Consider the following 15,816-nt stretch of genomic DNA (forward strand, 5'->3'; position numbering starts at 1 on the left):
GGTATGTTATACTTAGTGTGTAAATCTAAAAAAATTATGTAGATTAAGGTTTAAACCAAATACAAGGTACAAGTAATTTCTGTATAACATAAAAGCAGCATATTTGTTCCTTTTGCTGATAGTATGGAGTAGCCAAAAATCCATCAGTGTTCTTGTGGCAGTTTTATGAACAATTGTGATGCTTGCAATTACAAACCTAATTTTCTAATTAATTTTCAAAAGTGGGTTTTAGAAGTCAAGACTATGAATCAAGTAATTCACAATGCCACCTGGTGCTGAAAAGGTACACTAACCATGGCTATAAAACTATTCAGTGAAAGAGTTTGGGATTGATTGACAAGAACAAAATGTTGCACAGCTCAAATTATATTTCATCAAAATTATCACAGGGTATATACAGAGTAAAATAAACTTTCACACCAATTGCATTGTTTAGTCCCAAAGGAAATCCAAAGCAACTAAAACCATTTGAATAGACATGACACTAAGCTTCTGTACATAACAATGGCATGTTTTTCATTAATTATGGTTAACCCTATTAACTTTAGTCTCACATTATGTCCTTATGAGTCCACCAAGGTGGCAAAGTTAAAAGACCCGTCTTCATATAATTTCCCAAGAATTGAGGAACCATGGCTGATCAACAGCATTCTGAACATGAATATATTAAATACTCAATTAAGTTTCCCTATCTAGACTTAATTAAAACAATTTCAAAAACAACCAACAAATAAATAGTAAGTATTAGGTGTCCAAGAAACACCAACTACGCTCCAATTTGTTACATCACTAAGCTGTGGCGACTGAAAATGTACATTCATTTTAAAATCATTTTCAGGAATGAAACCCAATACAGATGGTATTTGTGCATAGAAGTGGAGATCTAAGGCCATTAGAGAAAGGGTGTACTGACATGAGTGAGAGAATATGAATGCTAAGCCCAATGTCAATGAGCTGAGAAACGGTGTGCCTCAACCTTGGGAACACTTGCCTTAAGCAAAATCTTCAAATAAGTGCGTGGGGAAAACATGGAGTTCAAAACCATGATCAGAAAGGATGTGACAGCAAATAGTTGTGCCATAAAGAACCCCAATGAGAATGAAAAGTTAAAATCATATGTTCTTATCATTAAAATGTTAAGAGTAATTGTAAAATCTGTGTATGTGTGAGAATTACTGGTTCAATCTAAATTGCAGTTGTCTTTATCATGCATCATGCCTGTTGTGCTGCAGTGATCATGTAAAAACAGGTTGACATGGTACAAATTGGTGATGGGGGCAATGGTTCTCAAAATGTGTTTGCAGCATTAACCATCATGGGGAAAAAAATAAATACATACGGATTACAAGTACAGAATTTTGAAAAGGCATATTGAGCCTTTCAAAAAAAACTTCCAACATACTGGGTGCTCTCTCAGTTTTATGTCTCTGCACTAAGCCAATGGTTAAAAGAGCACGTGTCAGACACTGGACATAGTGTAAGAAGTCCTATAAAATTGCTAAGCATGTATGTACATGTGAAATCCCTCTTCCCCCATCCAGAGGAGGGCACAGAGGTAACATTCTGCTGAGAATGACACAGCCTCACTTAGTGCCCCAAGAGGGGGTGGGTGGATAGTCTGTTGTGTTGGCAGCTGCTGCAGTGGGGAGCTCCAGACAGGCCTCTGGCTCAACACAGCAGGTCAACAGCAACCCTGTCAGCAACTCTGGGTGTTTCCGTAACATACACCCCAGCGTCTGCAGCATGCTTCAGGCCTCCTTTAACAAAGGCATATCTGCAGGACGAAACAAGATACATCAATACACTGTATGCATATATGGGCATTATCAACCAATACATGCATGAAGAGAGGCCTGTTTGGAGAGACATAGATCGACGTCCCACCGTCAGAGTAGTCCATCTCAGAGTTGAGGGGCAGGCTGTGCTGCTCACTGCATGTGGAGTCCCTCCGCAGTGAGGGTGAAGGCACTGCAGCAGCAGCCTGCTCCAGGCCCCAGCGGGAGGAGGATGAGAGAGAGGAGGGAAAGGCGAAGGATGATGGTACTGGGTGAACCACTGCCATCTCTGAGAGCTGGGGGAGGGTGGAGGGCCTGGCTTGAGCAATGAGAGGTTCCGTCGTCCCTGCAGCTTGCCGGCCCTCTGACAGCACTATCTGGACTCGGGACTCAGAGCTGAGACTCAGAGCCCCTTCCCCACACACCGCCTCCTCATAGGAGGGCAGGGCCACCTGTACCCCCTCCACCATGATGGACACTGGCTGGCCTGACACCCCCTGCTCACGGCTGAGGGGGAGCACAGAGGAGTGGAGCAGTCTGTTAATACCTCATTACTTTAGACTCTTAAAGGAAAGACTCACCCATTTAGAAAGTTATCGTATTTGTACATTTCTGAGTGATGGACTATCGATCCCCAGGGTCATATCATGTTTTCACGTGTATCCGAGCCATTCACTGTTCAAGCGGATATGAATACAGCCGGAATGAGAAGTTTTGCATCATATGAACTATTTCTGCCTGCTTGAACAGTTATGAGACATGCACACCCCTGGAGTACACACAGCTTTAGTAGGATTAGCCTACCACAGCTGATACTGAATAAGCACGTTTGTGGTTTCAGGCCACTCACCGGCTGTGGTTGAAGGACTTGAGTTTAGGCTGCAGCAGGACAAACAGGACCACCAGCAGCAGGACAAACAGGACCACCAGCAGCAGGATGAGGGCTACAGAGCTGGCAGTGGAGGCCACAATGGATAGGGTGGGTATGCCAAACACAGGGGTAGGGTCTCTGTCTGGAAGAGGGGAAGCAGGCAATGAGACCACACTCAAAACACTGTCCATTAAAAAGCATGAGGCGTCAAAAGGTAGCATAGTATAATTTCATCTTACAGGTTGATACAACAATAAAACAAATAGTTCAAGCTACCTAACACTGAACCCTGGAGAATAAGACCGTGTAATCACAATATGGTCACCAACCTTGGTCCAGGAGACAGCTAATCTGCAGGGAGCCGTCCCACTCCCCGTCCTGGCAGGTCAGGTATTTATAGTCTCCTTTCAGGATGTAGCCTTCATCACAGAAGTACTCGATCACAGTGTGATGGTTTAGTCTATGGCAGGGGGACGGGTGACAGGTATAGCCCCCATTCTCTGGTTCAAATGGAGGCAGACACACTGGCGACAAGAAGAAAAGAGAACCATTATCAGTGAGCGAACAAACCAAATTTTAGACTTAAAAATATGTTAGTGTGTTTGGAATGAATTCAGAGTATTTAGTAAAGCCATTAGTACCATCACTACGTATGCAGCGGGGTGGGTCTGAGGACCAGCAGCCCAGGTGGGTGCAGGTGATGATGTTGGGCCCGTCCGCCAGGAAGCCTGGGTCACAGCTGTACTGGAGCACCGTGCCCACAGGGAAGGAACCTCTGTTGGTCTCTGTCAGGTTGACTGACCCATGCTGGACCATGAATGGCCTCACACATCCTTGGTTGACACAGCTAATCTGCATCGGGCCATCCCACTCCCCTTCCTGACAGGTAAGATATTTGTATTTGTAGTCTCCCCTCAGGATGTAGCCTTCATCACAGAAGTACTCAATCACAGTGCCCTGGCCTAGCCCATGGCAGGGAGAGGGGTGGCAGATGTACCTTCCATTTTCGAGTTCAGACGGAGGCCGGCACACTGCTGGTCAGAAACACAATCATGTTATAGTTATAATCCTGCATTAACTTCATTTTGATTTCAACTGGAGAGAAATTATACTTATCACAATGAGTTATAGTGGTGTCCACATTGTGGAGAGAACCACTCACAGTCACTCTGTATGCAGCGGGGTGGGTCTGAGGTCCAAAGGTTAAGAGGGGTGCAGGTGAGGATGCTGGGCCCATCAGCCAGGTAGCCTGAGTCACAGCTGTACTGGAGCACTGTGCCCACAGGGAAGGAACCCCTGTTGGTCTCTGTCAGGTTGACCAGGCTGTTCTGCACCATGAAGGGCCTCACACATCCTGAGGGACAAAAGGGCATATAATTGATGCTAGAACATTCTGATGTTAATGTTCTATTTGATGGTTTTAAAACAATGTTGTTAAAGGTATTTCTGATGCTTATATAATATCAATGAGTCATGAAAACAAAACAGTGGGAGCAGAGTTGGCACAGGGCAAGAGAGGATCTCTAGCAACAGCTTCAAGCCCCCATCCACATCCAGCATTTTTACTAATCAGCTATGGGAAGGAGAGAATGTGGGGACTTGACACCTTAATATTGCATGTGGCAGATGTGGGCCAGCTGTTTGCTCAAATAAAACCAATTCCGATGTTACAATTGACCATAAAGAGCAATGTACATCTGGCATTATTAGACTTAAAGAGGGGAGCTGAATCTTAGCAGGGTAAAAGCAGCTGTAGTGTACAGAAAGGAGGAATGAAGCTGTGTGAGAGAGCCTTTTGCTGAAGATGAGTGATCTCTTACCTGACCCTTGTCCAGTGGATAGCACAGTCAGGAAGAGCAACAGAGAAATCGACTGCTTGTCTGCTGAGGTGGGCAGCCCAAGGGCTTTTGACGTGGACTCTAACATTCCATTGCACATCTTTTACTTCCACTGCAGAGGTAGTCAGCTCAACCTAGGGGATAGAAGAGCATCCCCATCACAGCTCTAGTTATGCTAGCCAAATTTGACGGAGCCAATACTAACATTCAATTTGATAGCTAGCTAGCCAGCTTGTTACGTTCTGTTAGGTCATAATGTACCCAGGTCCATTTTGTTTTAAGCTAGCTAACTTAGCTACACCACAAAACCAGACGAGCAGCGGTACTAGCTAACGTTATTTATCGCCAGACGTCAGCACACTAGCTAACTGCGAATCAATTAGCTCTAGCTAGAACTAGCTATGCTAACAACAAAACCCTTAGCTATCTATAGTAGCTGCATCGCTAACGAACTAGCGTTAGCTCTGCTTGTGCGCTATACTTAACTAACGTGTCGCTTTGCATGCTTACCCACACAACAATACAGCCAGTTAGATCCTCCTCCACCCTCTTCCTCGCTTACTGTGGATACATCTGGATCATAATATCAGTCTCTGTCGAAGTACAAAGGCAAAAAGGCAACTGTCCTTCGCCAGATGGATCAACAATGCGCGATCAGGGGAGACTGGAAATCGCCGGGTAGGCTGAGCTCTTCTCTGGACTAGGTTCTTCTTCTTTTACGTTTTATGCCAGACTTCACCTATTGATGTATTGCCGCCACCTACTGTATGGGATATTGAAACAAAACAAAAAGTATATATCCCCAATCCTTCAGTCACATTCAAATCACACAGTAGTGGAAAAAGTACTTAATATTGTCATACTTGAGTAAAAGTATAGATGCCTTAATAGAAGATGACTCAATCAAAAGTGAATGTCACACAGTAAAATACTACTTGAGTAAAAGTCTAAAAGTATTTGGTTTTAAATCTACTTAGGTATCAAAAGTAAATGTATAAACCATTTCAAATTCCTTATATTCAGCAAACCAGACAGCACAAAAAAAAAAAAAAAGTATGACGGATAACCAGGGGCACACGCCAACACTGAGACATATTTACAAATGAAGCATTTGTGTTTAATGAGTCCGTCAAATCGGAGGCAGTAGGGATGACCATGGATGTTCTCTTGATAAGTGTGTGAATTGGACCGTTGTCCTGTCCAAATGTAACAATTACTTTTGGGTGTCAGGGAAAATGTATGGAGTAAAAAGTACATTTTTTTCAGAATGTAGTAAAAGTAAAAGTTTGCAAAAATATAAATAGTTGAGTAAAGTACAGATACCCCAAAAATGACTTAAGTACTACTTTAAAGTATTTTTTTACTTAAGTACTTTACACCACTGAAATCACATCCCCACCAAGGCTCAGGTGCCTGTGAGGATGGAGCATTCAGCGACAGGATTCCTTGTAATGCCTCTGTAGAAAAATAATGCCTGTTTTTTCAAATTTCCTCTCCGCTTGCGTTGTGCAGTTGCTATTTAAATATATATACATTTTATTTAACTAGGCAAGTCAGTTAAGAACAAATTCTTATTAACAATGACGGCCTACACCGGCCAAATCCATTGATAACCAAAGTAATAAACGCTACAAAGGCCACCTTCTTAACATGTAAAATGTCAGGATCCCTCTGTTGACATTGGACATGATCTTGTGTCTTTGCTCTTACTAGCATTACTTCTTCAACTACACTCGTCAATAGTCGGGACAGGAGACATTCTGGACAGCCCTTATTCTTGCCTCCTCCATCTCCTTCAACCTAGCAGGACACTTCAGAAATTTGGGTGGATGTTCACCAACACAATTGCAGCATTTAAGCTTAGCTGGCATAAAATACTCCTCCCTTCTACATACACTTGACACATGATCAAATAATTTCTCACACTGCATGGGTTTGGGCACAAAGGCTCTCACAGGGAATCTCATATAATCCAAATACACGTGAGAAGGGAGAGACTCTGCATCAAAAAAAACAATAGAATGGATGGAGTGGTCTTCCGCACTCCATCTAGCATGCGGATCAGTCGTTGTTCACCAACCACTTGATCCAATTCTTCACTTATATCCTTTGCATTTACTTCTAGCACAACCCCAGAGATAACACCCATGATAGGCACCCTGTTTGGAAGTTCCACACACAACACATTCCAATCCGACATCTTCTTGAGTCACTCCTTCTGTTCCATAGAAACACAATTAACAAAATAAGCCCACTTCTCATTATTCAACCCTCTGGCAGACCTGGGGGTCTGGTCAAGACGTTTACCAATATCAGACACGGACAAAGAAGGATTAGCTCAGTTTCAAGGGTGTTTATATAAATAATAGATCAAAATGAAAATGATGGGTCTCCCCAATGAGACCCTCTCTGGGATTCTGTCAGGCACAAAACTGAACTCCCTCTTCTTACCTCTGCAACCGTCAACCATACCATGGGAGTCCTTTCTTCCCCCCATTCCTCCTGTGTGCTGCCCTTCTGGCAGCTTTATGGGCCTTGCACAGCTGGTGAGAAATCCGCCCTTGATTCATCCCCAGCTCCCAATCAGCCCCAGTTGGCTGGAGAGACGTCGAGACCTGGGACGTCCAGCAGATGGAGCCATCGCCTCATGATGTATACTCCATCTGTTACCAGGCCTCGATGAGTCTCCCCCTGGTGGCTGATCTGCTGTACGCCACACACTTTACTTCTCTTATTTCCTTTTGCATTCACCACTATAATCCAACTAACCCTACACCTACAGTAAATCACCACCCCATTAACTCTTCTGCAGTAAAATCTCATACACCCAGGTACTTCTCTGCAGTTGCCACCGGTGGCTCTGTTGGGCTAAATTGCTGTGAGCGCTGCAGTCTGTCCCAGGATCCTACTAGATTCTGCATAGGGGGAGAGACACGAAAGCCCAGCTTGCCTCCTAGTTGGTTCGGGGGGTCTCAAATGGAGACCACTATTGAAAGTTTCCAGCACTGCAAGGGCGGTGTTTACTTTGCTTTGTTCCGGGACAACGTGGTACACGCTGACTTTCAATGTAGCAATTGCTTGCTTGCGGAGGACTACAGTGGCTTGCGAAAGTATTCATCACCATTTGTATTTTTCCTTTTTTATTGCCTTACAACCTGGAATTAAAATATATATTTTTTTTTGGGGGTTGTGTAACGTCCATCGTTAAATGAAGACCAAGGTGCAGGGTGGTAGGCGTACATTTTCTTTAGTTTTAAATAAGACAAAAAAAAATAAACTTGAGTGTGCATAACTATTCACCCCTCCAAAGTCAATACTTTGTAGAGCCACCTTTTGCAGCAATTACAGCTGCACGTCTCTTGAGGTATGTCTCTATAAGCTTGGCACATCTAGCCACTGGGATTTTGCCCATTCTTCAAGGCAAAACTTCTCCAGCTCCGTGAAGTTGGATGGGTTCCTTTGTTGTGGTGCCATATTCTTTCCATTTGTTAATAATGGATTTAATGGTGCTCTGTGGGATGTTCAATGTTTCGGATATTTTTTTGTAACCCAACCCTGATCTGTACTTCTGCAAAAAGCTGTCCCTGACCTGGACTCCATCACTTCTCTGATTACCTTCCCTATATATATATGTCACTCCCTTTGGTTCCTTCCCCAGGCGTTATTGTCTCGGTTTCCCTTTCATGGCTGTGTTCTGTTAGTGTTTCTTGTTTTGGATTATGTTACGTTTATTTTATTAAAACACTCACTCCCTGAACTTGCTTCCTGACTCCCAGCGCACATTGTTACACAACCTTCCAGGGTAGTTACAAACAGCACAGCAATTAAATCATCAACATGTATTGATCACATCTTTACTAATGCTGCAGAAATTTGCTTTAAAGCAGTATCCAAATCCATAGGATGTAGTGTTCACAGTATAATAGCCATATCAGGGAAAACCAGTTCCAAAGGCTGGGCCTAATATAGTGTATAAGAGGTCATAGAAGACGTTTTGTAGTGATTCATATGTTTTTTTTGTGATTCATATTTGCTGGTCTGTGGTGTGTAATGAGGAGCAACCAGAAGCTGCACTTGACGCATTTGTGAAATAGCTTATTCCAGTTACTAATAAGCACACACCCATTAAGATGACTGTAAAAACTGTTAAATCCCCTTGGATTGATGAGTAATTGAAAAATTGTATGGTTGAGAGGGATGAGGCAAAAGGTATGGCAAATAAGTCTGGCCTCCCAACTTCATACATACTGCAAATTAAGAAATTGTGTGACTAAACTAAATAACAATAAAAAAGAGACTATACTATGAAACAAAGATCAGTTATATAAAGAATGATAGTAAAAAGCTTTGGGGCACCTTACATTACATTTTTTTGGGGAAAAAGCAAACTCGGCTCCATTCATTGAATCAGATGGCTTAATCATCACAAAGCCCATATTTCCAACTACTTTAATTACTTTTCTATTTGCAAGATAAGCAAACTTAGAGATGACATGCCAGCAGCAAACGCTGACACTACAGTCATGGCTAAAAGTTTTGAGAATGACACAAATATGAATTTCTACAAAGTCTGCTTCCACAGTTTGTATGATGGCAATTTGCATATACTCCAGAATGTTATGAATGTTATGAAGAGTGATCAGATGAATTGCAATTAAGTCCCTCTTTGCCATGCAAATGAACTGAATCCCCAAAAAACATTTCCACTGCATTTCAGCCCTGCCACAAAAGGACCAGCTGACATCATGTCAGTGATTCTCTCGTTAACACAGGTGTGAGTGTTGACGAGGACAAGGCTGGAGATCACAATGTCATGCTGATTGAGTTTGAATAACAGACTGTAAGCTTCAAAAGGAGGGTGATACCTGGAATCATTGTTCTTCCTCTGTCAACCATGGTTACCTGCAAGGAAACATGTGCCGTCATCATTGCTTTGCACAAAAAGGGCTTCACATGCAAGGATATTGCTGCCAGTAAGATTGCACCTAAATCAATAATTTATCGGATCATCAAGAACTTCAAGAGTGGTTCAAATGTTGTGAAGAAGGCTTCAGGGCACCCAAGAAAGGCCAGCAAGCGCCAGGACCGTCTCCTAAAGTTGATTCAGCTGCGGGATCGGGGCACCACCAGTACAGAGCTTGCTCAGGAATAGCAGCATGCAGGTGTGAGTACATCTGCACGCACAGTGAGGTGAAGACTTTTGGAGGATGGCCTGGTGTCAAGAAAGGCAGCAAAGAAGCCACTTCTCTCCAGGAAAAACATCAGGGACAGACTGATATTCTGCAAAAGGTACATGGATTGGACTGCTGAGGACTGGGGTAAAGTCATTTTCTCTGATGAATCCCCTTTCCGATTGTTTGGGGCATCCAAAAAAAAGCTTGTCCGGAGAAGACAAGGTGAGCGCTACCATCAGTCCTGGCTATGCCAACAGTAAAGCATCCTGAGACCATTCATGTGTGGGGTTGCTTCTCAGCCAAGGGAGGGGGCTCACTCACAATTTTGCTTAGGAACACAGCCATGAATAAAGAATGGTACCAACACATCCTCCGAGAGCAACTTCTCCCAACCATCCAGGAACAGTTTGGTCTGTCTATAATAAAGCAATGCCCTGCTTTCTTAACAACACTATCAACAAGGCAGGTCCTACAGGCCCTAGTTTAATCGCACCTTAACTACTGTTCAGTCGTGTGGTCAGGTGCCACAAAAAAGGACTTAGGAAAATTGCAATTGACTCAGAACAGGGCAGCATGGCTGGCCCTGGATGTACACAGAGAGCTAATATTAATAATATGCATGTCAATCTCTCCTGGCTCAAAGTGGAGGAGAGATTGACTTCATCACTACTTATATTTATGAGAGGTATTGACATGTTCAATGCACCGAGCTGTCTGTCTCAACTACTGGCACACAGCTCAGACACCACAAGAGGTCTCTTCACAGTCCACAAGTCCAGAACAGACTATGGGAGGCGCACAGTACCAAATAGAGCCATGACTATATGGAACTCTATTCCACATCAAGTAACTGATGCAAGCATTCAAATTAGATTTTAAAAAACAGGTAAAAAACACCTTATGGAACAGCGGGGACTGTGAAGCAACACAAACATAGGCACAGACACATAGACAACACACACACACACACACACACACACACACACACACACACACACTGTATGGGTGGTAAACTATATATAGGAAAAAAATATTTTTGAAAAGGGAGGGAAAAAACCCACATTATCAAAAATACAAAATATAGACACATGAAAAAACCCATCTCACTTCTTTAGTTACATTCCAATTCAAGTCACATCCCTACACAGTCTCAGGGGCCTGTGAGGGCAGAACATCCTTTGACAGGAGGCCCAAAAAGTGTTCTGCTGCACTCACAATGATTCAAATGTTCTCTGGTTTCTTCTCCGTTTGTGCTGTTCAGTTTATGAACATTGCAATAAATGCTACAAAGTCCATCTTTTTAACATTCAATATATTAGGACCACTCAGTTGCTGAGAAACAATCACTGGTGTAGGCTCTACTACCATTTCTTCTTCAGCTCTACCCGCTCCTTCAACTCTTTTCACAGCTTTCAAGTAGGAGACACGTTGGACAGCCCTTACTCTTGCCATCTCTGTCTCCTTCACCCTAACAGGGGAATTTGGCCGCATGTCTGCCACCACAATTGCAACATCTAACCTCCACTGGCATTCGTTCCTCTTCCCGTCTGCATACACTTGACAAGTCCAAATCTTTTGCATTTATGACACTATAGGGGTTTGTGCACAAAAGCTCTTACAGCGTATCTCATGTAGTCCAACTTTACATGAGAAGGGAGAGACTCTTCATCAAAAAACTAAAGTATGGATGAAGTGAATTTCTTCACTCCATCTACTGTCTCCTACGGGTCAGTTGATGTAAACCAACCACTCCACCTACTTCCTCAAGTATTACATCTGCATGCACGGTATTCGCCACCCTAAAGATTACCCCCTTTATAGGTACTCTGCTTTGATGATCCATACACAAAAAATCCCACTCATATATCTACTTAAGGCCCAATGAATGCATGCTTCTTCGATCCTCACTGACGCCACTTCACCCAATGCATTCATGACATTTATCAAGACTTCAAAAGGATCTCCCAGGTTACATTGGCTCAAAACCCTCACTCCGATTTAAAACGAGTCTAGGGGTTTCCTATTTTCCACCACAACTTTACTTCTCGTTTCCTTTCTTTTTTGCCACTGTAACCCACTCATTCACACTCTCTGTCCTCTCATCTTCCCCCATCTAGGCCTGTGAGGACAGGACATTTCCATTCAACACACCCTGCAACTCCTCTGCAGTAAAATCCTACATACTGCTGCAACATGACCATAAGCTTGGGACCTGAAACATCATAGTGGGTTGGGCACAAAAGCTCTCATGGGATAAATGACATATCCTAACTTTACTTTGTCAGGTTAAAGATTCTTCTTCAAACCAAATCACATAAATGGTTTGTTGAGATCGGTGTGGAAGAACTTGACTGGCCTGCACAGACCCCTGACCTCAACCCCATCGAGCACCTTTGGGATGAATTGGAGCGCCGATTGCGATTCAGGCCTAATCCCCCAACATCAGTGCCCAACCTCACTTATGCCTTGTTGGAAGAAAGTCCCAGCAGCAATGTTCCAACATCTAATGGAAAGCCTTCCAGGAAGAGTGGAGGCTGTTATAACAGCAAAGGGGGGACCAACTCCATATTAATGCCCATGATTTTGGAATGAAATGTTCGACGAGAAGGTGTTGTTAGGAATTTTATGAATAATGACTAAACAATATCTACATTTTAAATAGAACTATAACTAATGAAACTTATACTCTGTTTTATTATATCTGATTAATAATATTAATTCATAAGGAAGGGATTGTGGAGCAGGAAACAGGGGGTAATTAAATGAAATAAATATCATTCCAGCTAGGTTGGGGAGGACTGGAATTGTAGAAAGGATCGTTAACCTATGGTTGAACCGACTCAACTTAGCTCTGGGATGTTTAGATAAGGCAGAGAGTGTTTTCCTAGGTTTTCCATTATCTGGAGCTGTCTTCTGAATAGTGATAGATGAAGGTGAGATTTCAGAAATGAATCTTGATAAGTGTGTGTCTGGAGTGAGAGAGCGAGGGGGTTGGAATAAACTTCTGAACCTGTTCTGCCCTTGTCAATAGGAGGAAGGACATTTTATAACCTATGACGTCATATTTTGTATATAAACTGTCGTTCCTGGTTTCATGGCAGGGCGCTCCGAGAATAAATACTATTATCTAATTTTGATAAGACTGGTGTCTGTCTATTTTATGCAAATCAGAATCTTACAAATTCTCATAAAATAGAGTAAGTGAATATAATTAATGAAAACATATTGGAATTATTAAATGACATACTTTTGGTCATGTAGTGTAGTTGCTAACAGATGGCTGTCACTGTAGGATTGGGATCTCCCTTTGATCATCATACTCAATCTTGGGTGGAATACTGTGACGTACTTGGCCATTTTTTGGAGGCAAACGAAATAGAAGGTGATGACAAGAAAACAGCCATTCTGTTGAGTTCAGTGGGAAGCCAAACCTGCTACAGTCTTATGAGAAATCTGGTTAGTCTTTGGAAGCCAGGAGATAAACACTTTTAAGGAGCTAGTTGCTAAAAGCACATTTCAACTCGAAGCCGAGTGAGATTGTGCAAAGGTTAATTTCAAGGAACAGAAATGGGGATGAGAGTGTTGTGGACTATGTAGCTGTGTTGCGTAAACTGGCACAAGATTACAATTATGGAGACAATCTGATGGAAATGCTGAGAGATAGGCTAGTCTGCGGCACAAATAATTACCGGATCCAACTGAAGTTATTATCCGAGACTGGACTTACTTTTGATAAAGCATTGGTCCTTGCTCAAGCAATGTAGACTGCCAACAAGGATGTAAAAGAAATCCAGAGATAATGTGTGGACATTGCTAATTTGACTTGCTATGAAGCAAGATACATTCCAGGGAAGTGTGCACAAGCTAAGCAAGTAGATACAAGGCGCAGTGTAACCACAATGAACAGGTCAGAGTACTCACTCAGAGTTGTGGGACAGTTCCAGACTTAAAGACTTCTTCTCTGCATCTGAAACTGTACACAGGTGAGAGACTAGACACATTAGGTGCAGCTAATGTAAGTGTAAAGCACAGAGACACAGTGCCACAGCTGTAGTGGCCGTATCAGGCACCGGACCAAAACTGCTAGGTCAGGCCTAGATAAAAGAACTGAAGTTAGACTGGGGAACATTAAATCAGATTGTGGACATTGTAAGATGTGTTGACAAAGCATGGGAATGTGTTCAAGGAGAAACTTGGAACACTGAAAGGCCCCCAGCTAAAATCTATATAGACAAGGTGGACATACCAAGGTATTATAAACCAAGACCTGTGTCTCTTGCCATGAAGCCAGAGGCAGAGATTGACCGTCTTTTCAAAGAGGACATTATGGAAACAGTCAAATTCTCAGAATGGGCAACTCCCATAGTGCATGTTTTAAAACCTGACATCACTGTGAGAATCTGTGGGGATTACAAACTGACTGTTAACAGAGTATTCAAGTTAGAGCAGTATCCAATTACCAAACCAAGCAGACCAGGCCATGGTTTGGGGTTTGAGAAGTCAATGAGAGAAGTGAAAAATTCTTACTTAGTTGTTAATTTGATCAAAATCTAAAAGCTCAACCTAAATTCGAGCCAATGTAGTTGAACGTGTTATTGCTCCAACCTCATGAAAGTGACAAACTGACACGTTTTCATTTCCATAAAAAAAATGACTTCATATTGAAGGAGTGGCAGTTTGGTGCAAGACGACTGTTAGACCTGTCAGCTTGCACTGACGTGTTTCTGTGCATGAGTTTAGCTGGCCAACGTTGCCATGACATCGACTACAAGTGTGTTAAGAGATTCATATTGGAGAAGCAGTTTCTGCCTTTCTTCATATTGTACCGTCTTTGACAATCCCAACCTGGTAATCCACTATAGAGTTGAACTCCCCTCTAGTTTTCATGGAGATGGCAAAGATAAGGAATGTTTTTCTCTGTGGAAATCACATTGAGAGCTAGCTGTTAAGGCATGCAATGACGCTCATGGGCAGGAACTGGCCACATTATTACCAACATGGCTAAGTGGGTATGCTCTGGGCAGGATCCACGAGGGGATCAGTTGAAACTTGTGGCCCCTCAGTTTTAGTTTTATGTCCCTATATAAAAATGTCAAAACATTTAAAATGATTGCGTGACAGGTTGGAGCAAAATCTGTATCTCCGCTGCATTGTGTCAGCACAAGCTGCGATGTGTGTTGGGGGGCTATGGGAAGACACTGGGGCGGTTAGTTATGACTTCTTTGAGTTTCCATAATGAATTTATTTTACTAGGCAAGTCAGTTAAGATCAAAATCTTATTTACAATGACAGCCTACCCCGGCCAAATCCGGACGAAGCTGGGCTAATTGTGGGTCATCCAATACCAGTCGATTGTGACACAGCCTGGAATTGAACCAGTGACACCTCTAGCACTGAGTGACGCCTCTAGCACTGAGATGCAGTGCTTTAGACCGCTGCGCCACTCAGAAGCAATCAGGGGAGAAATCCATTGGTCAGGGAGGTGACTAAGAACTCGATGGTCACCCTGACAGAGCTCTAGAGTTCCTATGTGGAGATGGGAGAACCTTCCAGAAGGACAATCATCTCTGCAGCACTCAACCAATCAGGCATTTATGGTAGCGTGGCCAGACGGAAGCCACTCCTCAGTAAAAGGCACATGGCAATCCGCTTGGAGTTCGCCAAAATGCACCTAAAGGACTCTCAGACCATTAGAAACAAGATTCTCTGGTCTGATGAAACCAAGATTGAACTCTTTGGCCTGAATGCCAAGTGTTACGCCTGGAGGAAACCTGGCACCATGCCTACAGTGAAGCATGGTGGTGGCAGCATCATGCTATGCAGAGGTTTTTCAGCTGCAGGGACTGGGAGACTAGTCACGATCGACTTAAAGATGAACGAAGCATAGTACAGAGATCCTTGATGAAAACCTTCTCCAGAGCGCATAGGACCTCAGACTGGGGCGAAGGTTCACCTTCCAACAGGACGACACTAAGCAGCCAGCACAGACAATGCAGGAGTGGCTTCGGGACAAGTCTCTGAATTTCCTTGAGTGGCCCAGCCAGAGCCCGGACTTGAACACGAACAAACAACTCTGGAGAGACCTGAAAATAGCTTTGCATCAAACCTGACAGCGCTTGAGAGGATCTGCAGAGAAGAATGGGAGAAACTCCCCAAAT

General features: G+C 43.1%; 1 protein-coding gene across 4 annotated transcripts; it reads right to left on the reverse strand.

Annotated features, from left to right (window-relative positions):
- Window positions 1-350: 350 nt before the first annotated feature.
- On the reverse strand, window positions 351-13,599 carry LOC118368333 (sushi domain-containing protein 6-like). Of its 4 annotated transcripts, none has more exons than XM_035752356.2 (9): window positions 13,580-13,599; window positions 4,995-5,247; window positions 4,467-4,618; window positions 3,809-4,000; window positions 3,288-3,680; window positions 2,976-3,170; window positions 2,626-2,788; window positions 1,885-2,282; window positions 351-1,774 (listed from the first exon to the last, which is right to left on the reverse strand). In XM_035752356.2, the coding sequence occupies exons 3-9, from the start codon at window positions 4,582-4,584 to the stop codon at window positions 1,749-1,751; spliced, it is 1,485 nt and encodes a 494-aa protein (XP_035608249.1). In that variant the 5' UTR covers window positions 4,585-4,618; window positions 4,995-5,247; window positions 13,580-13,599; the 3' UTR covers window positions 351-1,748. The 4 variants fall into 4 exon arrangements, with proteins under 4 accessions (XP_035608249.1, XP_035608250.1, XP_035608248.1 ...); XM_035752357.2 differs by lacking the exon at window positions 13,580-13,599 and adding an exon at window positions 6,936-7,095 and having other exon boundaries at window positions 3,288-3,677; XM_035752355.2 differs by lacking the exon at window positions 13,580-13,599 and adding an exon at window positions 6,936-7,095.
- Between the last annotated feature and the right edge of the window lie 2,217 nt (window positions 13,600-15,816).

Source organism: Oncorhynchus keta, chromosome 35, assembly GCF_023373465.1.
Source record: "Oncorhynchus keta strain PuntledgeMale-10-30-2019 chromosome 35, Oket_V2, whole genome shotgun sequence".
Classification (NCBI taxonomy): Eukaryota; Metazoa; Chordata; class Actinopteri; order Salmoniformes; family Salmonidae; genus Oncorhynchus; species Oncorhynchus keta.

What these genes read in the sequence shown, in the direction of transcription:
- LOC118368333 (XM_035752356.2), bottom strand. Translation starts at nt 4,584, where the DNA reads ATGTGCAATGGAATGTTAGAGTCCACGTCAAAAGCCCTTGGGCTGCCC. An exon ending in TAGCTGTCTCCTGGACCAAG is followed by an intron (nt 2,789 to 2,975) that starts GTTGGTGACCAT and finishes CCCCTCTTCCAG; the next exon opens with ACAGAGACCCTACCCCTGTG. An exon ending in AAGTCCTTCAACCACAGCCG is followed by an intron (nt 2,283 to 2,625) that starts GTGAGTGGCCTG and finishes GCTCCCCCTCAG; the next exon opens with CCGTGAGCAGGGGGTGTCAG.